Here is a 27,200-nt window from a genome sequence, read left to right as displayed (position 1 = left end):
TAAGAAATTATAAGCCAAATAATGCTGATTAAATATGCATATAAGCTTTGATTTTAAACATAACAATTATGTCTTTCTTATATTCCTAAAAGTTAATTCAATCTACAACGATAAAAATCTACTCTTCTTTGTAAAGTCGTTCATGCTAAGTAAGAATCACAGAAACACTTGGCGAATAAAGTTTAAATAAGCCACTGATGTTTTCATTACCTAAATTTTTTAAAAATTAATATTTATTAAAACATTAATATTAGTTGGAACGAGGATTTAAATTTACTCTAATACTTACACCCATAAAAGTGAATACTGTCATATTAGATATCTTTCCGGCTGAAAGTTTCGCTGGACTGTTCGACATAGCAATCATTAATATCAAGCCTCGAACGATGGGGACGGGTAAACGGTACCAATTCATCATAAAACATATCGTACCTACTTTACCCGTCTACGATGTACATGTAATAATAAATATCATATCCATCAGTGTATATATAATTAAATTAAAGAAAAAAAAAATTACCTGTTCTGTTAAAAGATCACCGATGTAACATAATATAAATAAATTTAAACTCAATGATATTAGGAACATCATAAATATCACAATTCCTACAGTATTACTTTCTTCCCAATCCTAATAAGAATCAAAGATTGCTTTTTAATAAAAGAAATCTATCGTGTCTTAATACTGATATCAATTATCTACAGTATAAGTATATACTATATTATACAGTATTTACGCACCGATACTATAAAATATTCTAATAAGCATATTAGAAAAGCCGACCCGATCAGTTCTATCAAACACACTTCTTGCATGATTTCTTCCAAAACAGCACAAAATCTGCAAGAAGCAATAATAATTCAAATTCAAGGAGTAAAGTTATTAAATAAAATCAACAACGTCTTTGTAACAAATATGTGTTTCTTTTAAAGAAACTATACGTCGACTTGCATCATCATTTTATAACCAAATATGCAACAGCGAAATCTTAATTATCCTTTTCATTCTAATTGTTTAAATTCTTCCTGCGTTCACAATTCAAACTCTATTACAATTATTAGTTTACCTTAAAATACGTAAATGAAGTTGAATAATTGTACAAAATTGTTCATTAACGCTGTCGTCATCATCGTTTGCATCGGCGAGTTTAATCAGTTTTGAAGTCAAAACTTCAACTTGTCCACAAGCGTGCGATGCAAAGAGCGCTGCCAATCCACAAATTCCGCATGCTACAGAGTACGTCATGAGTTGGCAAATACAATGAGTTGTATATGTCAGTTCGTAAACAGGACTGATCGAGGCATCGAAAAATCTCGAGTACGATGGGTATATAACGACACGTGCTTCAAAATTAACGTTATTAACCACTGATCTTAGCAGCTGTAAAGCTGCATTATATAATACCCCACCGCCGTACAGGAAGAACACGGAAATTAACGTTAAGTTCCGACCAATTTTTGCGTGTTTGAACATCGATTCTCGATCATTCCAACCGCTTATCTGTTTTGGGAAATACTTGAAATAAGTAATTCGCCACTTTTCTCTAATCTATTTTCACACCTACCTTACGCCAGTCTTCTTTCAAATGTTCAAGGCAAAAGTGAATTAGCGATCGTTTGTGCAGAAGAGCAACGTATTTCAAATGAACTACAAAACCAAAACTCCATAAGCCGAGTATTTTATATCTCTTTGATTCGTTAGTTTCGTCGAACATTATGTAGAAAATGCAAGGAATAAAGGTAAAGCAAAATACTAAATTGACTATAAATGTAAGAAATATTTGTAGTTTGTTATTTTCGATGCCAGGTTTTATTGGCCAAATGCCAACTGAGCTGAGAATCCAGCCTTGAAGATTTGTAAAATATAAAATATCCTTTTCGTTATTAACGTGTGGTACGAGGTTCGAAGATACTTTATGCATTCTCGAGAGGGTGGTTAGTAGAGGAAAGCTGCTAAAAATAAGAGTAGAGCAAGTTTTTGGTAAAATATTTAGCAAATTCCAAAAATGACATTGATCATCACAAAATTTCGTACGAAATTGCTCTCAATCATAAATCAAAGTAAACATTTTATATTTTAACGAACGTATTCGTTTGCATGGGTCGAGTTTGGTGATTCATTTCTCTTCTAAAATTTAAGGTGAAATGTTTAAAGAAAAGATTGCGCTTGGTGTCGGGTTTATGGCTTGTTTGATTTATTTTAGGTTTAATCATTTAGTGTTTAACTCAGTTGAATCTCTCGATACCAATTAATTTAGTAGCAGATACTTCCAAGATTAATATAATATTGTTATTAATAAATTAAAATTCATCGATATTATAGGGGTACACTATATATGAGGTAGTTTCTGTAAGATTATTATCCTCTCAATCCTAAATGAGTAAATTTTACTTTTACTAAAATAAATCATCGTTTTTATAGATACTGAATTTGATTTTGCAAATGCTATTTTTTGACTAAATATTGTTAAGAGAAAAACAATATTTATAAATGGCTGTGCAAAAGTGTTTTAATAAACATATAATAAACGATGATCCAAACAGTTTGATCGAGCATATATATAAGTTTTTGCAGTATTTAGTATTATATATAGTATAAAATGGATAATTAAAAACAAATTAAGACGAAGAACCAGTGACAGTCACATACCGTTTCACTATTCTATAATACGTTTCTATAGACTAGGATTTTTTAAATAAAACTTTAATATATTAATATCTGTCACACAATTTTTAATTGAAAATTATTATACTATAATTCAAATGATATTTATTGCACGATAAATTTGTAATTAAAGACTCACCTCAAAATACATATACGAAATTTGATAATGGTACAGAAATGTTGATGAATTTTATAATTATTCTCGTTATCATTTTTGTTGGTTAATTTGATCAATTTTGTTATTACAATTAGTCTGCATATCTCGTTCGTAATGCAGTTGGAAAGATGAAAACAAAGCAAAATACTAAATTGACAGAGAAAGTAACAACTGTTTGGACAATCATATTTTTAACAACAATTTTCTATGGCAATATGCCAATGGAGGTGAGGATGAAGCGATGTAATTTTGTAAAACATATGATATTGTTTTCATAATTAGCGTTGATCACGAAATCTGGCAATTCTTTGTATATTGTCGTAGGTACTAACATGTCAACTGGATTATACCGTTCACCAAGAAAGACGAAGCTAAACTGACGCTTCGACAGGTAATTCATCGATTGAAATTTGTGATAATTGCGCTTGCGTAAATCTTGCGTGTAACTCTGGTAGTTTTTATGTTTTTACTTTCTGAACTTTTTTGCTTTTGCTTGGTATCAAGCTGGACTGTCATATTAATTATTCTGCTTTAACCACCTGTTGAAAGTTGCTTGGGGTAAAACTGTGGTATACCTTCTCCAAAGATACATAGTAATATAAGCCTATTGTAAGAATAATACCTATCAAAGTATATTAACAGTATTATTTATAGAGTATTTGTATAACGAAATTTTCTCTTGATTATAGATTGAAGTAAGTATATAGTTTTCAATTGTTGGCAACAAATATTTTGATATTTACTAACATAAAAATTGATTACGCAATTCTCAAATGGTAATATACCAGGTATGATTAAATCGAGAGCTATAGGTGTTTATATACCAAGTATTGTCTATAGACTCTTCATACATAAGAAGACGTCTTTTTAGTAGAGTTAAAAGAATTGTTCTCATAAATAATTACTATTTTTTGTTAATTTAATAAATTTAATTTATAAACAAATATCAATTCACAAGAATAAATTTAATTTTGCATTTGAAAGATAAACTTTCTTGATTCGCAACGTATTTAGTAATTTTTTAAATTATATTAAAAAAGAGTAATTTAAATATTTTTCTCACCTTTTGATTGAATACTTTAAGACCCTGATTTATATTTTACGTGTTTTTTTTAAATATGTACCGTTCTCCAAGCCGTTACAGTATATCTTGTGAAGATTCAACAGGTTTAAATATACATACACTCAATTGTGGCTTTATATTACAAATGTCAATTAGGATTCTGTAATTGTTCTCAGTATATTAAAATATGCCACAGACGATTTAAGAACCTGTAAATAAAAAATTAATTAATTAATTTGTTCAAAAAAGCTTATCACCGACGCACTTACACTAGTGAAAGTATTCAAGGAAAGATTGACCATTTTACCAGCTGTGAGTTTCGGTGGGTAACTTGACATTGCGATTAATAAAATAAGATTCCTGCCCTTATTTCCAACTAAATTATACCAATTAATTGAATAGCAGGCACTTCCCAGTTTTTTACTCTAATATGAAGTAGCATACAATAAGAATGTATAACCTATTAATAATTATATTATGAAAATATAAAAAATACCTCATCGACGAGAATTTCTCCAATATAACAAAAAATAAAGACATTAAATGTAAACGATATTAGTAAAATAAAATAAGTCATTATAGCTACAGTATCGCTAATTTTCCATTCCTAGAAATAAGAATAGTTAAACAATATAAATTTTTTAATAATTTCTGACGATAATCTTTACCACCATGCAGTAGTATTCAAGTAGACAAATAGTTAACGTGGAAGTCACCAACTCCATCACCAAAATTTCTCTAAGAATCTCTTCAACGTTAGCTGAAAACCTATTATATTGTTCATATATTATAATATTGATTAAATATTTAAAAACTGATCTATTTCAGCGTTCTTAAAGAGAATAAATATTGAAAATAACTTTATAAAAGTTATTGGTATATTAAAAAATAAATTATTAAAGAAATATTTAAATTAACCAGTTTACTGTGTCATCAAAAGAAAGGATACAAAACAATCCTTATTTTGTCGTAACAAATAGCCCATGATGAATATATTCGTCAAAAAGAGTTAACTGGTTAATTTAACTGATATATTATTAAATAAAACTCAATCACCTTAGTATTTCAACGTGATGCTTGACTATGACTTTCAAACGCTCCTCTACTGTAGTTCCTTCGCTCATTTTTCCTTCCACTAAATCTTGCAACCTTGTCATAATAATTTGAATTTGACCACAGGCATGAGTTACAAATATTGCTGCTAGACTACAAGCTGAAGTAGTAATGTTATATGTTATCGTTGCATAGAAGCAGTGATAACAAAATAAAATTTCATAATTAGGACTAATCTGAGGATTGAAAAAAGTATCATAGCCAGGATAGACGAGGGGTCTTATAGTGAAATTATTACTGATAGTTTTTTTCGAAAATAGTGGCATGACTGTATGATAAGAAAGTCCTCCTGTATAAATAAAAACCAAAGCCAGGATAGTCAAATAGCGTCCAAGAGCAGCATTTTTTATCATAATTTGACGAAAATTTTCATTCTCAACATGCTTCCAATCTCTTTCTACGTATCCAATACATTTCCCAAATTCTTTTCCACGCATTCCCAAATAGCAATATTTGATTAACGACGTTAAGCAAAAGCCAACTGGACCGCAAAGTTTCACCTTCATTCAATACAAAAAAATATTATTTAACTATATTCAACGATTGGAGTATTTTCTTAGTTAACATTTTACTTTTAACAGCCTCTATCACAGTAATTTGAAAAATTTTGATCAGATCTATGATAAGACTGTACCTTGGTAAACACTGTAGTTTCTTTTCGAAAAATAAATAATGTAGAGGGTATTAGTACAAAGCACAGGGTGAAAAAGCTCATAAATCTTAAAACAGCATAAATAAAACGTTGAAATACCGAGGAGCGTCTACTTATCAATGGCCAGATGCCAATAAATTGAAGTACTCTTTGGCAGAGTTGAATCGTATATTTAATATCATTTTTGTAGCGTTTATTTTTGACGATTATCGATGGATGATTTGATATATTGACGCGCATGGTTCACCATTCGAAAGTGTCTGCTCGACTGGCTAAAAATTGCTAAGTTTTGCAGTTGCATTGATCAATGCGCAAGCGTAGGAATCAGTCGACTATAAATTAATACTTAATCTAATGTTGTTTTTTTGTGAAACTCACAGACCTCAGATTTTAATTTTCAATGGATAGTAATTGGTAGTCTGGGTGGTCTATGAATTCTATTTTCTCCTGTCTTTATCAATTTTTTCCATTCCCTTCTTCAAGCTAGACTAGCATTAATTTTTTGCCTATTTTTTTCGCTGACACACCCACGAGAGAAAAACAGATATGAGACCAGTTAAATTTATTATTGCTTTATATAGTAACAGTGAGTATGCCCGACAGTAAACTCTATAAGTTCTACGCTGTCTCTCTACAATTACATTTCAGAAATTTCAAAATTGAAAAATATAACACGTCCATTTGCATAAAATCTTAAATAAGATTATGTTATTAGTATCTTGTCGAGTTAAGTGGTGAGGGTCCGCAACATATTTAAATAAGCTATGGATGTTCTGATAACCTGGAATACCGTTCGAAAAAAGAAATCAGCAGGATCCTTGACGCAGGAAATGGAAATCTTTAAATAAAACTTTGAAAATACTCACGCTGCAAAAGGTGGACAATGATAATTCAGCAAATTTTCCAGCTGTCAATTTTGGTGAGGAATTAGATGTGGTAATTATTAGAATTAATCCCAGTGCTGTTTTCTTTGTTATACGGTACCACTCTATCATATAAGATGTTTCGCCAATTTTCTTGCACTGATCGTATTTAAATTAAAGTAAAAATTAAATTTTTGCAAGTTTTCATAACAAATTAATTAATTTGTGTACCTGTTCCATTAGAATTTCACCAATGTAGCAAAGAATGAATATATTAAAAGTGAATGAAAGCAGCAACAAACAAAATGTTAATGTTCCTATAGGCTCGCTGTGCTCCCACTCCTAAAAAACTTTAATTATCTAATTTAATTCGAAACAGCAATAATTTTACTATTCACCCCTTAACTGCCAGTGGCAAATATTTTTGAATTTGAGACTGGATTCTTTTTTGACACTGGTAGATAAGGAATTAATTACGTAAAAATACAGAACAACATATTATAATACATATTGTACCTTCATAAACTGATATCCCAAAAAGCATATATTCAACGTACACCCTACTAATTCTACAAGAAATATATCTTGCAGAATATCCTCGATTTGAGTTATAAAACTAAAACAGAAAATCACATTTTTCAAACATAGCTTTACATAAAAAAAAATCCATTGAATAAAAGTAATTAAAAAATGTGAAATAGTGCACAATTCCAAGTTCCAAATTAATACCATTATTTTCATCTTTTGCACAAAATAATAATAAAAACTTACTTAAGTATTCTTAAATGATAATCGATAATAATAGCAAATCTTTCCTCAGTGGTATTGAAGTCCTCTTTGCTGCCATCAACCAAATTGTCCAAGAGGTGCGACAAAATTTGAAACTGTCCACACGCGTGCATGACGAAAGCAGCAGCCAAACCGCATCCATTGATGGTGTTGGTAAAAATGACAAATGCGGAAAAAGTTTGAAGAGTCTGGACAATTTCGTAATAAGGAGTCGTTCTGGGATCCATCAGTTTGCGATAAATCGGATAATTGAGAGCTCTGACCGTAACATTACCAACCAGCTCAAAAGGGTTTCCGAAATATGGTCTTATAAGGACAAAAAATATTCCTCCACCATACATGAAGATGGTGCAAATAATAATAAGATATCTACCAAATTTGGCATTATCCAGCATGAGCTGTCTGCTGTCAACGTTGAAAGCTCTTTTCCAGTCGCTGTAAATGTGCATTATGCAGCGACCGATATCTTCATTACGATGAATCAGCACGTAGTGTTTGAGGGCAGCCATGGTGACATAGCTTACAGGACCAACGAGTCTGACCTTGGTAAGAATATCTCCTTGGTTGTCGAGGAAGACTCGAAGGAGACCAGGTACCAGGACGAAAGTTATGAGGGAGCTACTGATGGTGGCCATAACAACGTGTACAGATTTTTCCAATATTCCTGAAGAGAGTGAGAGCGGCCAAAGTCCAAGAGGGGTGAGGAACCAACGATTCAACCGAATACTGTAACTCCAATCACGAAAATAACTCTTATTTTTTATCGATTCCGAATTTTTCAACATCCTGACTAGGCTATAGACCGTCGGTGACTGATAGCACGCGCGTGCAGGACGACCCTTTGAAAGGGTGCTGGCACATGCGCGTAATTCCACTTGTTTCCGAGTCAGCCAAAGCAAAACTTTACCCCTTGCTTTTCCAAACTTGACTTGCCGCTTGCATTTTTTATACGCAGGAAAACCTCGCTGGAAATATATCTCTCCTGTGTCTGTTTCGATGAGAAGTAAGAGTGTTATGGGGAAAGTTGGAGTGGACGAATCGAATATTACTTGCTGAGATTTATCACTCCAAAGTTCTGACTTAGCATATTAAGCGAGTGATACACTGAGACAAATTTCTCAGCTAATGTACAAGTTTTTATTATAACAGTGGACAAAACTAATTTATACAACGAGTAGATTATTAAATAATGAACTACTCGTTATATTAATAAATTGTTTGTTGTATCAACGAATTTTGCTCACTGTTATAACGAAAAATTGTTCTTAGTGTAAGAAGGATTTGGTACAACAAGCTGGTGCATATTTTGCATTTTTTTTATTCATTGAATTTAAAACTGTAAAATAATATTAGTGTCCATACGTGTAATTTAAAACACGATTGAAATTAGTTCAAAGTCTAGAAAAGAGATAAAGAGGGGGAAACTTTGTTTCTCTCGTCGAAAAACAAAGTTGATGACAACGAGTAACTCATATGAAAGCATCAGTGGCAATCGCCAACAGATCGATGTTTAAGGCGGAAACCACTTGTTGAGTAAACTGTACGTATTCCGTATATACTTATTGTTATCAGTAGGGAAAGCGAAACTATTTTGAACTAAGAAATTTGTATTTATTTTTTCTTTTCAGTTTTTTATGGAAATATATTTACCTACTCATTAATTTAAACTAATTTTTAAAGTGCATTTACACGGTTAAGTAATAACTGTACGTAACATGTTTAAATAAACAAAAGCAGTTTTAATTATCTGTAAAGTAAATAGAATGTAATTATTAAACAGCAATTTGATCTAAAATCTTTGTACTTACAATTGCAAAACTGCTAAGTGTTAGAACAATGAATTTCCCTGCAGTAATTTTGCACGCCACATTTGACCTCGATATGATTAAAATCATTGCTTGCGCAGTTTTTCTGGGCAAAAGGTACCATTCCATCGCATAAGCAACATCTCCAACTTTTACGCACTAATTAAACGGGTAAATTAATATATTTAAAAATTATTAATTTAAAAAAAAATATAATATTAACAACTGTACCTTCTCAGATAGAAGCTCTCCAATGTAGCAGAATATGAAAATATTGTAAGCATAGGAGATGAATAGGATACCATACGGTATAATATATTTATTTGTTTCTTTTTCCCATTCCTATAACATGGGTTATCTATATAAAAAATTTATTTTTTGTTCTCCAAACGTGATAAATATTTATATGTGGTATACAGTATTGGCCTATACCTTCAAAAGACTATATCCTAAAAAGCATATAAGTAAAGTGCAACTGATTACTTCTACAAAACAAATTGGATTTATGATATTTTCTATACACGAGGCATATCTGTAATGAATCAGTTTGAATCATGATTTATGAATTTTAATGTATGATGCAATTATATGTTTATTTTTATTTCTTTAATCTCATAAAATAAAAATGAAAAGTAACATACCTTAAAATTCTTAAATGAGATTCCACTATATTAGCAAGTTTTTTACGAGCCTTCTCTTTCTTCTCGACTAAATATTCATCCACAAAACCTCTCAATCGATCCATAAGAAGTTTGAATTGACCATTTGCGTGGGTTACTAAAACAGCAGCCAGGCTGCAGCTACTGATCGTAATGCAATTTATTACAAACCCTAAAATAAGCTGTAAAGCTAAAATAATTTCATAATTAGGACTTGTCTCAGTTTCTAAGAGACCTCTATAAAATGGAATAGGTAAATGTTTTATCGGTGTAGTTCCATTTGTAGTAATGGACATTTTGTTACCAAACATAAACAGATATAAAAATACTGCTGTGTTTGCCCAAATCGCGCAAACAGCAGTTATGTATCGACCTTTAGAAGCACTGTTCAGCATAATTTCACGCTCTTTGGCATTCCTGGCGAACCTCCAGTCATTTTCAATCTGCTGAATGCACCAGTGAATATCTTTTTGAGAAAATAGCAAAAAAAGATACTTTAAATTCGACGAAAATGCAGCAACTGCTGGTGACAATACCAGCATCAGTTTCGATTCCATATTGAAATTTCCCAAAACTGCTTCCAAAATGCATGGTACACCGAGTAAAATGAACAAAATGATATTGACTGTTCTTAAAACGTAGGAGACGATAAGGAATATTCTTGAGGTGTGATTGGACTGGGGCCACGCCCCTATCAGTAGCAAAAATAAACGATTTGGCTGGACGCTAAACTTTGTATCTTCCACGAATGATTTGTTAAAAGTTGGCAAACATTTCGTACCGTATTCCATGTTCCCAGTATTAGTACAATGTACTTTCTAAACGCTATCGTTCGTTCATGAATATTTAGCATAAATGACAGATGTGCGTCCACGCCGATTTTCTTAGATTTTTTGCCACTCGATAAGATCGATCGAATGATTAATTAATCGCCCCTCTGGGGGCATTGTATTTTTGCTCAATCGATGTAACAGCCACTTGTTGCGTCTGTGTCATACGGAACAGTGTATATCGCGTACTACCCAGTCTGTCAGTCTACCGCTACCTTTTTACGAGACAGCAAGTATAAACCATGTGCTCATCAAGTCTAGTCAATTTTTGCTGTTTCCTCGAATAATTGAAAGAAATTTTAAGAAAGCAATATAAAAAACTTTCTATTGTGTTTCAAAATTCATAACCGAGAAGGGTAAGTTTTTCAGAAAAATCAGATTAACCGTAATTGATTAGTATATGCATGTCAATAAGATTGATTATAAAAGTACTGCAATATTATTTCATTGCGAAGAGAAAGCACAATATACTCGATCTGATTTTCGTACATCGCGTTAAATCAAGTAACTTTCTGAATAAATAAAAAATTTAAACAGCGTACAGACACATATGTCAAACGCGTAGTATATTCATAAATCTGTACGATTAATATTATAAGAATCCAATTGGTGCTTTTAAATTTTGAGAAAAAAATATTATCCAAAGTCTTATTTATTTAATTTCATGTCTATTTTTACTAATCCAGTTGCTGTAATATAGAAACAAATTAATCCAGCTAGTTTTACAAACTTTACGAATCGATTGCGTTATGACTGAAACTTAACGCAGGCTATAATATTTTGAGAACAAAGCAGTCTGAAATAAGTTTTCAATGGGATAAAAAATTCGTCGTGTGGTAAAAACCACTATATATATACGCATTTAACCAAATCTTAACGTATAAAGTTACTACAAGGCAATAATTTTGTGTACTAATAATATACAAGAATATTATGACTTATGTACTTCCGTGTAAATACCCCCCCCCCCCCCCCCCTCCCCTATCCTCCTGCTTAGCAATTTGATCCTGGAAATAACCCTCAACCGTTAATATAAAAATTATCCCTTTGCTGAGTTGTATATAAGTTTACACGTAATGAGAGGTTTTCCTGCATCGAGGGGCGACTTCTCTATATAGCATACCAGCAGCACCGGAAGTTTACTACCCCACTGTGTTATCAAGCTCACTGACTTGTTGCACGCAGCTGTAGTAAAGCATATATAAGTAAAATATGCACGTGCTTTACCTGACCATAAATACGTGGACAAGAAACAAGCCAACATGTTAACTAAACCATCCTTGTGCTCAAGCAATTTAAATTAATTATATATCTGAATAAATTATAAATATATAATATAAAGTTTATACAGAGTAAAAAATTTATTATCCATTAACGTGAATCTGTAAATTTATCCATATAAGTATGTAGCATTGAAATTTAATTTTTCTTAACTCTGATAGAAGCAATAATTTTTACTAAAAATTTTATAATTTTGCAGATACTCCTGAAAGTGATCTACTGATAAATGGATTTCTACAAACAAATATAAGGAATCTCTTATCATTCTGTCATAGTTCGCAGCATATTTAAATAAACAAGCGCTGCCCTTACAATCTAAGAAAAACCATTGTTCTCTGTTAATTTTGAAGTTGAGTGAGAGGAAATTTGAAAATGACAGGTGTATATTACTTACGTCACCGAAACTTTGGAGGGACAATACTTTGAGTTTTCCAGCTGTTATTTTGATGGTGAAGCTAGATCTCGATATTATCAGAATTAATCCCAGGGACGCTTTTCCAGGTAAGCGATACCACTTTGTCATATAAGCACACTCGCCAACTTTCCTGCACTATTATATAAATTTCTTGTTCTTTTCTTATTTTTTCCCATTATACTTAAATTAACGTATTCTGCGAGATTGCAACGATACGATATGATTATACGTTACTTGCTGCGATAGAAGATCTCCGATATAACAGTATAAAAAAATGTTGAACACGAAAGAGACAGACAACATGATATATGAAACAAGATTTTTCACCTCATGGTCTTGCCATTCCTAAAAATACTTACAATGTTTTTATACAAAATGCACAAAAAATTGAAAAATTGATGAAATTCACTTTTAAAATAATAAACTATGCAGGAGAAGCTTTACCTTGATAAGATAATATCCCAAAAAGCAGAAAATTAGAGTACTTCCCACTACCTCCACTAGACAAATTTCATTGATAATTACCTCGATTCGAGTAATAAATCTATAAATCAGTGGACGTATATTTATTGCAAGTGTATTACCAAAAATTGAACGAGACTCACCTCAAAACACTCAAATGTTTATCGACTATACGAGCTAGTCTTTGTTTTATTGTGGAATTTTGCCAATGATAACCATCGACAAAATCCTCCAGCCACGTAAGCATAATTCGAATCTGGCCATTTGCGTGAGCCACGAAGACGGCTGTCAAACCGCAAGCACCAGCAGTCACCGAATTCACCATGATACACGAGATTGATTGAAATAACAACACAACTTCGAAAGCTGGACTAAACCTAGTATCAATGATCTTACTGTAAAACGGGAAGGGAAGGAATTTAAGGACGATCGTTTCGTTTTTAACGGCGACGGAGGACGACCCGGACATGACGATGATGTAAGAAAGAACCCCACCGTTTAGAAAAAGCACGCAAATGGCAGCGATATATCTACCAAATTTGGCACTGGTTAACATGATCTCACGCTCCTCCCGATTACTCACACTCTTCCAATCAGTTTCCATATCCTGGATGCATTTCCGAATCTCATTCGAGTGCAACTGAAGAAAGGTGTAAGTCGTGGTTGACATGGACCAGTGCATAATGGGACCGACAGTTTTTAATTTCCTTTGCAAATCAGTCTCTTCGATAAATGTGTTTAACAGAATCATCGATAACTGACCGATGATTAAGGACACACAAATACTTCCCAAGAAAAAAGTTAATACTCTTTCTGCTGGTACCGTTAACGGTGACCTTGGCCAGGCTCCGATTGGTTTCAGTATCCAACGGTTCAATTGAAGATTGTAATTCGAATCATTCATGTACGACTCATTAGTGATTGGTGAATTCATACTGGAATTCATCATGCTGTTAACTTTTTCAAGGTACGTCTGATACTGTCGAGAAGCTTTCGAATACCCTGAGAGATACACAAGGCTTGCCACGCCTGCGCGAATTCCCGCTTTATTTAACAACTAGAGGGAAGCGTATAACTGATGGTTCATTTATGAAGCTGCTAATGCGGAAAACCATCGGATCGACGACGGACTTTTCAACTCTTTCCTTCTCCAGCTACGATAAAGTTCAACAAATAATTAATAAACTACATCCTGACTTTCAGCGTGAGGCAACTTTTTCAATGGAATCGTTGAAAAACCAGCCTTATTCCTGTTCGAAAAAGTTTAACTGCAAGTGTTTGGGTACCAATCAATGGAATATACTCAATAATCCACTGAGCGTTCTCAGATTTATTCATTTCAAACTATTTCCTTTGTACATAGACTTTGTTTGCTACGTAATAATCGTGTCCTTTTTTAAACGAAATTGTGAGTAAATGTGTAATGAAAAATTTACTCTAAAAGTGCTTTCTTTAACGAGTAGTTAAGGTGAGGAGTATATTTAAATACACCATTGCAGACTGAATTACCTAAAAGTATGATATGACGTAGAAATTTAATTATGTTGATTGTAAAAACTTACGTAGCTGAAACTGGGTAAAGATAAGTTGACGAATTTTCCAGCAGTAATTGCGATATAGTAGTTTGACATTAAAATTACCAATATTAGATCAAGACTTCCTTTTCCCGGAAGACGATACCATTCAATCATGTATGCCGTTTCACCAATCTCCTTGCACTGTTATATGAATGACATTATAAATGAGTTAATTGGTATAACGATATATGCATAGTACTGAACGATGTAATGAGGATTTGTGATATGTATACTACAAACATTAATTTCCTGAGGGCATTTGCATAATTGAATTATCATTTGACCTTATTTTAATTATATAATTTTAAACTTTATGTTCAATTAGTTATTCTCTGACAAAAATCGTATATTTATATATCCATCAAAGTTATAATGTGAATTGAAAAAGGGGATTTATACCTTTTTCAACACTTATATCATACCTCTATTTTAAAGTAAAGTCTGGAAACTTATGTGTAAGTTTTTTTCTTGTTTCGTATAGGAAATAGAAAAAGTTGATATTCGATGTCAAACTGTATATAAAAACAATATGAGTTTAACGATGACAACTTTGAACATTCGTCAGTTGAACCATTGCTACACTAAAAGTTGGATTTTCAGTTTCTATTCAAAAGTTTGATGGTGTTCTTTATCGAGATAAAAAGTTTTTAGATTTTTAGTCGTTGAACGGGAAACGTTTATTACTTAGATATAAGCTATCAAAATTTCACTTACATCATAATTTCTTTTCTTTAATAGCACCTCAATGTAAAAATTTTATTATACACAACAAAATGCTTTTATTATACTGTAACAAGTTAAACTGAAAAGCTTAAACCTTGCAAATCAAAATAAATCAATTACGTGAATGCTTTGTAATAAAAAAATACTTAAATCTGATGAATAATTCAGCACTAATATTATTGTTTAAAGTTTATAGAAAAAGTAGTGAACAAAAACTAATATTAAAAAATATTACAATTAGCACTATTAGGGTGGGGGTAATATTTAATAAATAAATTTTGTTTGTTGATAAATTTTATAATTTTAAATAATTTCTAAGAATATTACCTTTCGTAATAAAAACTCTCCCATGAAGCATATTACAAAAATATTAAGCGTAATAGACACAAGTATTATCAAATCTGTTAAAAGATTTTTGTAAACCTTCTCCTGTCATTCCTAAACAAATAAAAAATGCATTAAATGTTACGAATACAAAATCAATTACAAGCAGCTTGCGTATAACACGATCTTTTTAAATAAAGCTTATAAGTTACAATATTATTCAATGTCACCTTTATATTAAAAAATCCATGAAGACAGGCCCCAGAAATTCGGCAAGACACATCTGGTTCGTAATTATCTCTATATTCCCTATAAATCTGAAAAAGTATGACAAAGTAATTTTGAAAATATTTTGTTTTTAAATATATTAAAAATATCGTACTTTATTATTCGTACGTGTTGCCTTACAATAATAGCTATCTTAGATTTAACAGTTTCGCTATTCCCTTTCCATTGCCTGTTTGTCTCATCTCCTGTTTCTCTATCGCTGACTAAACTTTTAAGAATACGTTTTAATATCATTACTTGTCGCTTACATACACCACTAATAGGATAGCCAAATTGCTGGAATTAGCTAGAATGGCAGTGAGTAATAAATCAGCGATTGTTTGACCAAACTAATAATACAATTTCATAATTTGACCTGACAGTAATGCTTATCATTTATTACTATAAAATGGAAAAGGCAAACGCTTAACTATAACCGACTCGTTCTCTTGAATAAAGGATAATGGACTATATGCAGTAATTGCGAAAGAAACACATGATAAGCAATACCAAGTTGTATATACTCATGGTAATGATGTATCTTGCAATTTTCGCATGGTTCAACATTATATCGCGATTTTCATATCTATATCAACTCGACGCCAATCGTTCTCCATATTTTTCAAGCAGCAAAATATGTCGTTGCCATTGATTAATAGCCAACAATATTTTACAAACGTTATAATCCATGCCAACAATGGAAAAAAAAATTTAATTTGCAATTCTAGATCATCCTCATCCCACAATATATATAGTAAGTTTGGTATCAACATGTAAGCCAAGAAGATATATTCTAAACATGTTAAAGCATTTTGCAATATTTTAAAAATGTTCAACTCAGCAAATGAGCGCGGCCAAGCACCAACTAGTTTGAAAAGCCAACGATTCACTTGAATACTGTAATTAAAATCACTTTGGTAAAACGGATTGACCGTAACTTCACGTCCCTTATGCATGTTCCCAACTTCAGAGGTACTTTCTCTCTGGTCTCGTATATATTAAAGTCATTTTCTGGAGAAGAAAAACTTTTTTCTACCCTTGCGCAGTATTCTCTCTGAAAGAAAGCTTCCGTGCTTGGTATTCAGTTGCATACCGTTCGTTGCCAATGGCTAAGCTCTCTCATATTCTACCTAAGGATTAACTTATAATTTATGTACAAACTTAAAACATATTAATTATTCGTTAATTTTAAATGATTACTCTATTGCTGGAAGGAATTTAGTCCTCCTGAACCAAAGAAAAGACTACCTTCGATTCAATTGTGATTATTAAAAAAAAATATGGGAAAACAAATTTTTTATCAAAATGTGTACAAAGTGGTATGTATTACTCTTACGTTATAAGTTTTAAATGTTTCGATATTACGCCTAAAGCAATTATTGCTATTTTTAACATTTAATTAAACAACGATTACTGCAATACAAAAAGTTATATTGATCATTTTATTATTAATAATTTAATAAGTTACGAAAAAGAGGTTTTGAATCGTCAAGCTTTTTAAATTATTGAAATAAATTTATCACACAGAAACATTGAATTATATTAAATATTATGTATATCATATAATTTTCTTATACACATGATGTATCAATAGCACATGTCAAAATTTTAATGGAATTGTGGAGTAGAGGAGAGGTCTACAATCTTTTGTTAATAAGCACTGACTCGCCGAACTACGAAACGGTTTTTATTAAAATTTGAAAGTTCTGCTGCTTTCAGTGTGGCGGAATTCCTAATCAGGACTATCAATATACGCATCAGCACCTGATCCCCCAGGAAAACGATTATTCAATTTTTCTTGCACGCATATACGTATACTATACTGACTGGAGCTTCGTTACCCAGTAATTAAAGAAGTTTTAACATTTTATTAAAAATTGTTGGTAATACAACAACCCATACTCATAAGAAAAAGTTATTCAAAATTAACGTTTCTACAATCCCTTAAAAATTTAACGTGAGTCAATGATACAACATTTGATTAAGTTACTAAACTAAAAAGATTGTCTTCGTACAGTAGCACTGTGTGTTTGCCTTTTAATTTTAGAAACGTCGCTGAAACTAAGCATGGATATATAACTGCTAGGTATGAGAACACTGCAAATTGATATATATCTATGATTGAAAACACAAACCTGGTAAATCTTTTAAAAAAAGATTTTGTTTTAAAAGCCCACCGCCCTTTAAATATTAATAAGTCGTCAAAGTTAACAACAAATTCAAGTACACTGCTGCCGATTGAAGTATCTACAAACATAATGAAATCTATAAAAATTAAATTAACGTGGTTAAAAAAACTTACATAACTGAAACTGGATAGAGATAATTTGACGAATTTTCCGGCAGTAATTCTTATGCCGCCATAATTTGACATTAAAATTATTAATAATATATTACGACTACCCTTTGGCGGTAAGCGATACCATTCTATCATGTATGCTGTTTCACCAATCTCTTCACACTATGTGTTAAATAAAATAAATTAAGTATTATCTATACTAATAATAGTTCTTTTATGGGCATTCACATTAATAACATGCACTATTTTTAATGTTTTGGTACATTTTATGTATGAATTATAGAAGGGTTATATTCCTTTTTACCAAGTTGATATCGGTCTGTTTTTTAGAATAGAAAGTTGGGGAAGCAACTTTCATTTTGTTTCTTTTGCCATAGAAAATGAAAAACTTTATGTTGGTCGGCGTATTAAGAGAGTATACATAAATAGTACCATAACTTTAAACCTTTGCTAATCCATTCGCTACTATAAGAAACAGAAAGGAACATTAACTTTTCCATCGAGAGATAAAGTTTTTTAAAATAAAAATTAATAATTTGAATGCCTTTCTAATAATTTTCCTGGAAAATAAATCGCATATATCTTTTACCTTCTCTATCAAAATCTCTCCCGTAAAGCATAGTATAAAGATATTAAATGTAACTGCCATAACCGTTATCAAATCAGTTACAAGTTTATCGAAGCTTTTCTCTTCCCATTCCTACTACAAAAATAGCGAAAATTAATAATAAAATATTTTATCATAATATTTTTGTTATCACCTTTATGATAAAAAATCCTAAAGAGCAAAAGAGAAATATAGATCCCAAAAACTCCGTCAGACATATTTTATTCATTATTTTTTCGATATGAGATATAAACCTTAAGGAAATGCTTATACAAAAATGATTTAAAATTAAAACAGAATTTATTAAATTATAATATAACCTTACCTCATTATTCTTACTTGCTGCTTCACAAGAACAGCCAGTTTTGTATTTACAGGCTTCATATCTAAATTCCATTTCATTCTATCATATTCTTCTCCCATTTCAATTTCATCTTCAACAATGAGCGTTATGAGAACATGTTTCAAAACTTGTATTTGTCCAATAACATGAAGAACGAAGATTACAACCAAAGTATTGGTATTTGAAACAATAGTTGCAACAACAAAATCGGAGACTGCTTGAGAGGCGAATAGGATTTCGTAATTAGGAGTGACAGTTGGGTTTACTATCTTATCATAAAATGCGAAAGGCAGACGCCTAATGAAAATTGTCTCGTTTCCTTGATCAACAGATATTCGTCCAGCCACGCTAAGCATGAAACAAGAACTTGTTAAATAAAGCCAAAATACGCTCAAGATAGCGACGTATCTCCCAATATTGGCATGATTCAACATAACATCGCGATCCGTAGAATTATTAACGCGGCGCCAATCATGCTCCATTTGTTTCAAACAGTAAAATATATCGCTGCCGTGGATTAAAAGGTAATAATATTTTATAAATGTCATAATCCACGCCAATGTGGGGAAAAAATATCTAATCTGCATTTGTAAATTATCTTCCTCCAAGATTATATATAGTATACTAGGTATTATCAAAAATACGAAACATATATAGCACAAGCACACTAAAGTATTTTGCAATTTTTGAAAGATTCTGATGTCAGCGAATTTACGCGGCCAAGCACCGACTAGTTTGAAGAGCCAGCGATTCACCTGAATACTGTAATTAAAATCGCTTTGATAAAACTCATTGGCTATGACTTCAGATTCCTTGTGCATGCTTTCTACTGGAGAGGTAGTTTGTCTCTGGTCTCGCATATTGAAGTAATTTTCTGGACAAGGGAAACTTTTTTCCACGCCTGCGCAGTAATCTCTCTGAAAGAAAGCCTTCGTGCTTTGTATTCAGTTGCTTGCCGCTCGTTGCCAATGGCTAAGCTCTAATATCCTACACGAAGGACCTGCAATAATTTATTTATAAACTTGAATCGAAAAAATCAGTCATTAAATTTTAAATACAGTTCTGTTACTGGAAAAATGTAGTTATCCTAAACCAATGAAGACTACCTCCGATTAATTGTAATAATTAAAATAAACGAAAAAAACAACCAATTTTTTATTGAAGCGTGTACAAACTGGTATGTATTACTCTTCCATTAAAAGTTTTAAATGTTTGTCATTACGCCTTACGGAATTATTGCTATTTTTAACATTTAATTTACTAACAATTACTGCAATACAATAAGTTAAAATGATTATTTTATTATTCATCTTTTAATACGTTATAAAAGAAGAGGGTTTGAACCGTTAAACTATATAAAATTGTTGAAATAAATTTATTACACAGAAACATTGAGTTTATCAAGTATTATGTATATGATATTATTTCCTTATTTATGATGTATGAACATCACATGCCAAAACTTTAATGGATTTCCGGAGTGGAGGGGTGGTGTCTAAAATTTTTCGTTAAAGAGCAATGAGTCGATGATTAATTAATAGTTTCTTTATTAAAAACTAAAAGTGCTGCTAGTTTCGGTGTGGCGGAGTTCCTAATCAGGACTATCTATATACGCTTCAGCGCCTGAATCTTCCACGATAGTCACTATTAAATTTTCTCTGCACGCACATACTTATACAGTACTGGCTGGAGCTTTGCTACGCAGTAATTAAAGAAGTTTTAAAATTATATTAAAAATTATTAGTAGTCCAACAACTTATACTCATAAGAAAATGTAATTCCAAATTAACGTTTCTATATAATCCCTTAAAGTTTGAATGTAAGTTAATGATACAACTTATGATTAAATTACTAAATTAGAAAGTTTGTCTTCATACTGCTGCACTATGTGTGTTTGTATTTTAATTTTTGAGGGGTCGCTGAAACTAAGCATAAGTATAACTGCCAGGTTTGAAAACACTGCAAATTGATTTATGTGTATGATTGAAAACACAAACCTGGTCATTTTTTAAAAACAGATTTTGTTTCAAAAACCAACACCCATTAAATATTTTTAAGTCGTCAAAGTTAAAAGCATATTCAAATACACTGCTGCCGATTGAAGTATCTACAAGCATAATGATATCTATAAAAATTAAATTATCGTAATTGAAAATACTTACATAACTGAAACTAGATAGAGACAATTTAACGAATTTTCCAGCAGTAATTCTTATGCCGCCATAATTTGACATTAAAATTATTAATAATATACTACGACTACCCCTTGCCGGCAGGTGATACCATTCTATCATGTATGCTGTTTCACCAATCTCATCACACTGTGTGTTAAATAAAATACATTACAATTAAATTAAGTATTATTTACACTAATAATAATTATCTTGTGGGCATTCACATTAATAACATGCACCATTTTTAATGTTTTGGTACATTTAATGTATGAATTCTAGAAGGGTTATATTCCTTTTTACCACATTGATGTCTACCTTTTTTTTAGAACCAAAAGTTTGCGAAGTAACTTTCATTTTTTTTCTTCTCCCATAGAAAATGAAAAAACTTCGTATTAGTCGGCGTATTAAGTATACATACATAATACCATACTTTAAACATTTGCTAATCCATTCGCTACTATAAGAGAAAGAAAAGAACATTAACTTTTCAATCGAAAGACAAAGTTTTTTAAAACAAAAGCCAACAATGTGAATGCCCCTTTCAGATAATTTTCTTTGGAATTAAATCGAGATATATCTTTTACCTTCTCTATCAAAATCTCTCCCGTAAAGCATAGTATAAAGATATTGAATGCAATAGTCATAAAAGTTATCAAATCAGTTACAAGTTTATCGAAGTTTTTCTCTTCCCATTCCTAATACAAAATATCTTGAAAATTAATAATGAAATTTTGTATAATAATATTGTTATTATCACCTTTATCATAAAAAATCCCAAAGAGCAGATGAGAAAGATAGATCCCAAAAACTCCGTGAGACATATTTTGTTCATAATTTTTTCGATATGAGCTATAAACCTTAAGGAAATGCTTATAAAAAAATGATTTAAAATTAAAATAAAATCTTTAAATTATAATATAACTTTACCTTGTTACTCTTACGTGCTGTTTCACGATAATAGCTAGTTTTTCATTTACAGGCTTCATATCTACATCCCATTTCATTCTATCATATTCCTCTCCCATTTCAATCTCATCTCCAACAATGAGCGTTATGAGAAAATGTTTCAAAACTTGTATTTGGCCAATTACATGAAGAACGAAGACTACAACCAAAGTATTGCTATTTGAAGCAACAGTTGCAACGAAGAAATCGGAGACAGCTTGAGAAGCGATTAGAACTTCGTAATTAGGACTGATTGTTGGGTTTATTATCTTACTATAAAATGGGAAAGGCAGCCGCCTAATGAAAATTGTCTCGTTTCCTTGATCAACAGATATTCGGTCAGCCACACTAAGTATATAACTACAGCTCGATAAATAAAGCCAAAATACGCTCGAGACAGCAACGTATCTCCCAATTTTGGCATGATTCAACATGACATGGCGATCCGTAGAATTATCCACGTGGCGCCAATCGTTCTCCATTTGTTTTAAGCAGTAAAATATATCGCTGCCATGGAATAACAGGTAACAATATTTTATAAACATCATAACCCACGATAATGCGGGAAAAAAAGATCTAATTTGCATTTCTAAATCATTTTCCTCCAAAATTATATATAGTATATTTGGTATCGCCAAAAATACGAAACAGATATAGCACACGCACACTAAAGCATTTTGCAATTTTTGACAGATTCTCAAGTCAGCGAATTTACGCGGCCAAGCACCGACTAGTTTGAAAAGCCAGCGATTCACCTGAATACTGTAATTAAAATCGCTTTGATAAAACTCATTGATTGTAACTTTACGTCGTTCGTACATGTTTTCTACTCGAGAGGTACTTTATCTCTGGTCTTGCATATTCAATTACTATTCTGGAGAACTAAAGCTTCCTGCGACGTCTGCGCAGTATTATCTCTGAAAGAAAGTCTTCGTGCTATGCATTCAGTAGCTTGCCGACCGTTATCTGTGACTAAGCTCTAACATCCTACTCGAAGGACCTGTAATTTATTTATAAACTGAACCCGGAGGAATCATTTATTATATTTAAATTACTGCTCTACTGCTAAAGGAAAATTAGTCATTGTTAATCAAAAAAGACCCTTTCAATTTTATTGCAATTTTTTAAAAAATAAACAACAAATTCGGTCAAAGTGAAGGAGATGGTATGTATTACTCTTAGGTTATGCTTGCAAATGATTTTATAATCGATGTTTTTGTAGGAACTCACTTGTTATTACATTATGCGTAATTATTGTGATTTTTAATATTTAATTTACCAGTAACTACTACTTTTTTTAAAAATGTAATTGGTCCTTTTGCAATTACAATTTTAAGCTACTAGAAAAACTTTCAAATCGATATATATATAAATTTTTCTAATTATCGATATAAACTTGTTACAACGTACACTGTAAGATATCGTACCTCTTGTATATACTGTATCGATTACTTACAATTACATTATTAAATTGGTTTTACAACAATAACATGATTCCTGGAATCGTAATGTTTCAATTTTAACTCTTGGTCTTTATTCGCGCTGCTTCAAAAAATTATCCAATTTCTTATTTACAGACGTTTTGTCTACTTCCCATTTGATTTTTACATATCAACTTTACAAGATAAGTTTCAATACTTGTATTTGACCAATCTTACGAAGTTCAAAAACTACAACCAAAGTGATGATATTTGAAAAACCAGTTGCCCGGAAGAAATCACAAACAGCTTGTAGGTGAGCGTATTATCGTTATTAAGACTGATCATTGGGTTAACTATTTTATTATAAAAAAGGAAAGGCAGCCGTTAATTACAATCTTATTTTCTTGCACTGCCGAAAGCCAGTTAGTCACGCAAAGTATAAAATAAAAGCTGGTTAAGCAATCGAAAGGCTGCGATCAGTAAAGCAATGAGTCCCACAATCTAGCACGATGCAATAAGGCATTGCGATTCATATATAGAGTTATCAATTCGACACCAATCGTCCTCCATCTGTTTTCAAACTGTTAATTTATGGCATAATATTTTATAATTGTCATAACCCACGCCATTGCGGGAAAGAAGATCCAATTTGCACATTTCTAGATTATCTTTATCTTTTTCAAAGATTATGTGCAATGTTTTTGGCACAGCTATATAAACGAAACAGATATATTACACACAAGCCAAAGCATTTTGTAATATTCGATATAAACATATAATTTGCAATACAATAATTATATTTTTATATAACACGTAATTTTTTTAGATTTTCTAAATTTAAATTTTCTCTAAGACTATTTTTTTTCAATAAGTAGTCAAGCTGAGGAGCAGGTTTAAGTACACGGCTGCAGACCGAAGTACCTAAAAGTATGATTAGATGCAGAAATTAAATTTTATTGATTGTAAAAAACTTACGTAGCTGAAGCTGGGTAAAGATAAGTTGACGAACTTTCCGGCAGTTATTCTAATAAAGCAGTTTGACATTAAAATGACCAATAGTAGATCAAGACTAGCCTTCCCCGGAAGACGATACCATGCAATCGTGTATGCCTTTTCACCAACCTCCTTGCACTGTTACATGAATGATACGTGAGATAAGTTATTTGGTATACAAATTTATGTGCTGCTTAATGATGTAATAAAATTTTTCTAAATTTATTGTAAGCGTTGAATTCTTGAGAGCATTCGGATAATTGACTTATCATTTGATTTTAATTTAATTATAACATTAAAACTATGTGATTAATTAGCTTTTTGACTAAAAATCGTATACAGTTCAAAATTGTGGCATAAATTGGAGAGAGGTTTATAACTTTCAACACATTAATTCATATCCGTTTTTTAAAGCAGAGTCTGGAAACTTCCATTGAAATTGTCTTCTTCTTTCATAGGAAATGAAACACAGTTTATATTACCTCTGTCAAGCTGTATATGAAGACCATATAACTTTAGAACGTTGATAACTCTGAACAATTGTTAGTTAAGCCATTGCTATATCCTCCATAAGGTGGATGTTCATTTTCTATTTAAAAGGATTACAGTGTACTTCATTGACAGAAAAAGTTTTGCGACTTTAATTCGTTGAGCAGGATTGGCTTATCACTGATGTACAAGTTTTGTAAAGTTCATTTACTGTATTACGAGTTTTCTTTAATAGTACTACAATGTAAAAATTTAATTGTATAGAACTAAATATTTTTGTTTGTACTATAACAAGTTAAACTAAAACTCTTGAATTTAAAAAAGAAGACAAATCAGTTATTTGAATGCTTTCATAATAATGCAACATTTAAATATGATGAATACGATACAGTTCGTAAGTTTAAAAGCTTAAGATAATTAGTAAATATATAGATTAAGGGATCAATTTTCAGACCATCAATGCTATTAGCGTGCCATTTATAAATTTTTTTTTTTTCATATGAATATCATAATTTAAAAAAAAATTATATGTGTTACCTTTTGTAACAAAATCTCTCCTGTAAAGCATAATACAAAAATATTAAACGTAGCAGACACAAAAATAGCCAAATCTGTTAAAAGATTTTTAAAATTCTTCTGCTCCCATTCCTATAAAAACAATGAAATATATAGATTTGAATGTTGTTCATACAAAACCAGCAACTATTGCAAGCAGACTTTTTAACTTTGTTAAACAAAGCTTACATGTTACAATTTTACATTTTTATTTATTTTCACCTTTAAAATCAAAAATCCAAGAAAGCAATATATAAAAATAGACCCTAAAAATTCCGCAAGGCATATTTGGTTCATAATTTTCTCTATATTCTGTATAAATCTGAAAAATTAACAAAAAATAAGGTAAGACTGAAAATGTTTTGATTTTTAAGAGCATATTACAAACAAAAACACACTTTATTACTCTTACGTGTTGCCTCACAATAATAGCAATCTTGGATTTTACTACATTTTTATTCCCTTCATACTGTCTTTTTGTTTTTTCTGTTACCTTCTTCTCCTGATTCAAGCATGACAGAAACCGTTTTAATATCATTATTTGGCCACTTACATGCAAAACAAAAACGAAGGCCAAACTATTGGTATTAGCTATAATAGCAATGAGAAAAAAGTCGGCGAATATTTGAATGACTAATAAAATTTCATAAGTTGGACTGATCGTAGGGTTTATTAATTTACTATAAAATGCAAAAGGTAAACGCTTAACTAAAACAGTCTCATTCCCATGGACAAATGTTTGTGTAGTAGATCCAATAATAAGGTAAGAAATGCTTCCTAAGTAAAGCCAGATCGCACTCAAGGCAGCGACGTATCTTCCAATTTTCGCATAGCTCAACATAATATCGCGATTCATAGAATTATCGACTCTCAGCCAATCGTTCTCCATTTGTTTCAAACAACCGTGTAAGTCATTGCTGTGAATCAGCAAGAAACAATATTTCACAAACGTCATGAACCATGCCAATATAGGAAGTAAAGATCTAATTTGCATTTCTACGTCATCCTCCTCAAAAATTACATGCAGCATGTTGGGTACAGATATATAAATGAAGCATATATAGCACAGGCACACCAAAGCATTTTGCAATATTTGGAAAATTCTTATATCGATGAACGAACGTGGCCAAGCACCGATGAGTTTGAAAAGCCAACGATTCACTTGAATACTGTAATTAAAATCGCTTTGATAAAACGGATTGACCATAACTTCACGTCCCTCATGCATGTTTTCTACTCGAGAGGCACTTTATCTCTGGTTCTGCATATTCAAGTAATTCTCTGGAAAAGAGAAACTTTTTTTTACGTCTGCGCAGTATTCTCTCTGAAAGAAAGCCTTCGAGCTTCGTATTCAGTAGCTTGCCGCTCGTTATCCATGATTGAGCTCTAACATTCTATCCGGAGGACGTATATCTAATATATAAACTTTATCCATAGAAATCATTTATTAATTTAAAATAACCGCACTATTGCTCGAAAGAATTTAATTTTCGTTAATCAAGAAAACATTTTTTCAATTCCATTACAATAATTTGAAAAATAAATAATAAGTTTTGTTAAAGTATACAAAATGGTACGTTTTACTCTTATGTTATGCCTGTAAATGATTGTGTAATGCATGTTACCACAGGATTTCATTTGTTATTATATTGTAAGTAATTATTGCCATTTTTAAAATTGAATTTACTAATAACAACTGCTGTTTGAAAAGTGAAATTGATCCTTTGGC

The 27,200-nt window shown here is 31.4% G+C and overlaps 7 protein-coding genes across 10 annotated transcripts; all 7 read right to left on the bottom strand.

The window, feature by feature from the left end:
- Nucleotides 1–86: 86 nt before the first annotated feature.
- On the bottom strand, nucleotides 87–3,179 carry LOC136780661 (odorant receptor 13a-like). Its single transcript, XM_066739184.1, has 7 exons — nucleotides 3,155–3,179; nucleotides 1,566–1,953; nucleotides 1,068–1,501; nucleotides 742–841; nucleotides 521–631; nucleotides 290–445; nucleotides 87–210 (listed from the first exon to the last, which is right to left on the bottom strand). The coding sequence occupies exons 2-7, from the start codon at nucleotides 1,920–1,922 to the stop codon at nucleotides 157–159; spliced, it is 1,212 nt and encodes a 403-aa protein (XP_066595281.1). The 5' UTR covers nucleotides 1,923–1,953; nucleotides 3,155–3,179; the 3' UTR covers nucleotides 87–156.
- Nucleotides 3,180–4,037: 858 nt separating this feature from the next.
- LOC136780651 (uncharacterized) lies at nucleotides 4,038–10,581 on the bottom strand. Its single transcript, XM_066739172.1, has 10 exons — nucleotides 9,749–10,581; nucleotides 9,540–9,639; nucleotides 9,339–9,449; nucleotides 9,111–9,266; nucleotides 9,008–9,049; nucleotides 7,285–8,381; nucleotides 7,030–7,129; nucleotides 6,745–6,855; nucleotides 6,517–6,672; nucleotides 4,038–4,094 (listed from the first exon to the last, which is right to left on the bottom strand). The coding sequence occupies exons 1-10, from the start codon at nucleotides 10,555–10,557 to the stop codon at nucleotides 4,038–4,040; spliced, it is 2,739 nt and encodes a 912-aa protein (XP_066595269.1). The 5' UTR covers nucleotides 10,558–10,581.
- A 1,557-nt stretch (nucleotides 10,582–12,138) lies between these two features.
- On the bottom strand, nucleotides 12,139–13,590 carry LOC136780643 (odorant receptor 10-like). The gene is made up of 5 exons (XM_066739161.1): nucleotides 12,898–13,590; nucleotides 12,737–12,836; nucleotides 12,527–12,637; nucleotides 12,272–12,427; nucleotides 12,139–12,192 (listed from the first exon to the last, which is right to left on the bottom strand). Exons 1-5 carry the CDS (start codon nucleotides 13,503–13,505, stop codon nucleotides 12,139–12,141), a joined length of 1,029 nt encoding a protein of 342 aa, XP_066595258.1. The 5' UTR covers nucleotides 13,506–13,590.
- A 210-nt stretch (nucleotides 13,591–13,800) lies between these two features.
- On the bottom strand, nucleotides 13,801–16,601 carry LOC136780636 (uncharacterized). The gene is given in 8 exon segments (XM_066739147.1): nucleotides 13,801–13,908; nucleotides 14,395–14,472; nucleotides 15,382–15,483; nucleotides 15,591–15,695; nucleotides 15,775–15,874; nucleotides 15,919–15,995; nucleotides 16,156–16,233; nucleotides 16,236–16,601. Coding segments are annotated over 8 exon segments (1,014 nt in total).
- A 775-nt stretch (nucleotides 16,602–17,376) lies between these two features.
- On the bottom strand, nucleotides 17,377–19,754 carry LOC136780628 (odorant receptor 82a-like). The gene is made up of 4 exons (XM_066739136.1): nucleotides 18,891–19,754; nucleotides 18,534–18,644; nucleotides 17,948–18,106; nucleotides 17,377–17,892 (listed from the first exon to the last, which is right to left on the bottom strand). Exons 1-4 carry the CDS (start codon nucleotides 19,752–19,754, stop codon nucleotides 17,836–17,838), a joined length of 1,191 nt encoding a protein of 396 aa, XP_066595233.1. The 3' UTR covers nucleotides 17,377–17,835.
- Nucleotides 19,755–20,547: 793 nt separating this feature from the next.
- On the bottom strand, nucleotides 20,548–22,527 carry LOC136782253 (odorant receptor 13a-like). Of its 4 annotated transcripts, XR_010824101.1 has the most exons (6): nucleotides 21,996–22,527; nucleotides 21,826–21,925; nucleotides 21,653–21,763; nucleotides 21,057–21,215; nucleotides 20,892–21,001; nucleotides 20,773–20,819 (listed from the first exon to the last, which is right to left on the bottom strand). XR_010824101.1 is itself a non-coding variant. In XM_066741573.1 (5 exons), the coding sequence occupies exons 1-5, from the start codon at nucleotides 22,493–22,495 to the stop codon at nucleotides 20,796–20,798; spliced, it is 1,059 nt and encodes a 352-aa protein (XP_066597670.1). In that variant the 5' UTR covers nucleotides 22,496–22,527; the 3' UTR covers nucleotides 20,548–20,795. The 4 variants fall into 4 exon arrangements, 3 of the variants coding, with proteins under 3 accessions (XP_066597670.1, XP_066597662.1, XP_066597681.1); XM_066741573.1 differs by having other exon boundaries at nucleotides 20,548–20,819; nucleotides 20,892–21,215; XM_066741584.1 differs by lacking the exon at nucleotides 20,773–20,819 and having other exon boundaries at nucleotides 20,854–21,001.
- Nucleotides 22,528–23,164: 637 nt separating this feature from the next.
- Nucleotides 23,165–26,765, bottom strand: LOC136782241 (odorant receptor 10-like). The gene is made up of 5 exons (XM_066741539.1): nucleotides 25,870–26,765; nucleotides 25,694–25,793; nucleotides 25,454–25,564; nucleotides 24,410–24,565; nucleotides 23,165–24,355 (listed from the first exon to the last, which is right to left on the bottom strand). Exons 1-5 carry the CDS (start codon nucleotides 26,697–26,699, stop codon nucleotides 24,299–24,301), a joined length of 1,254 nt encoding a protein of 417 aa, XP_066597636.1. The 5' UTR covers nucleotides 26,700–26,765; the 3' UTR covers nucleotides 23,165–24,298.
- Nucleotides 26,766–27,200: the final 435 nt, after the last annotated feature.

Source organism: Prorops nasuta, unplaced genomic scaffold, assembly GCF_024137725.1.
Source record: "Prorops nasuta isolate Cenicafe-Biocafe unplaced genomic scaffold, Cenicafe_Pnas_1.2 PNAS00002, whole genome shotgun sequence".
Lineage (NCBI taxonomy): Eukaryota > Metazoa > Arthropoda > Insecta > Hymenoptera > Bethylidae > Prorops > Prorops nasuta.
This window is presented reverse-complemented; position numbering and strand designations above follow the sequence as displayed.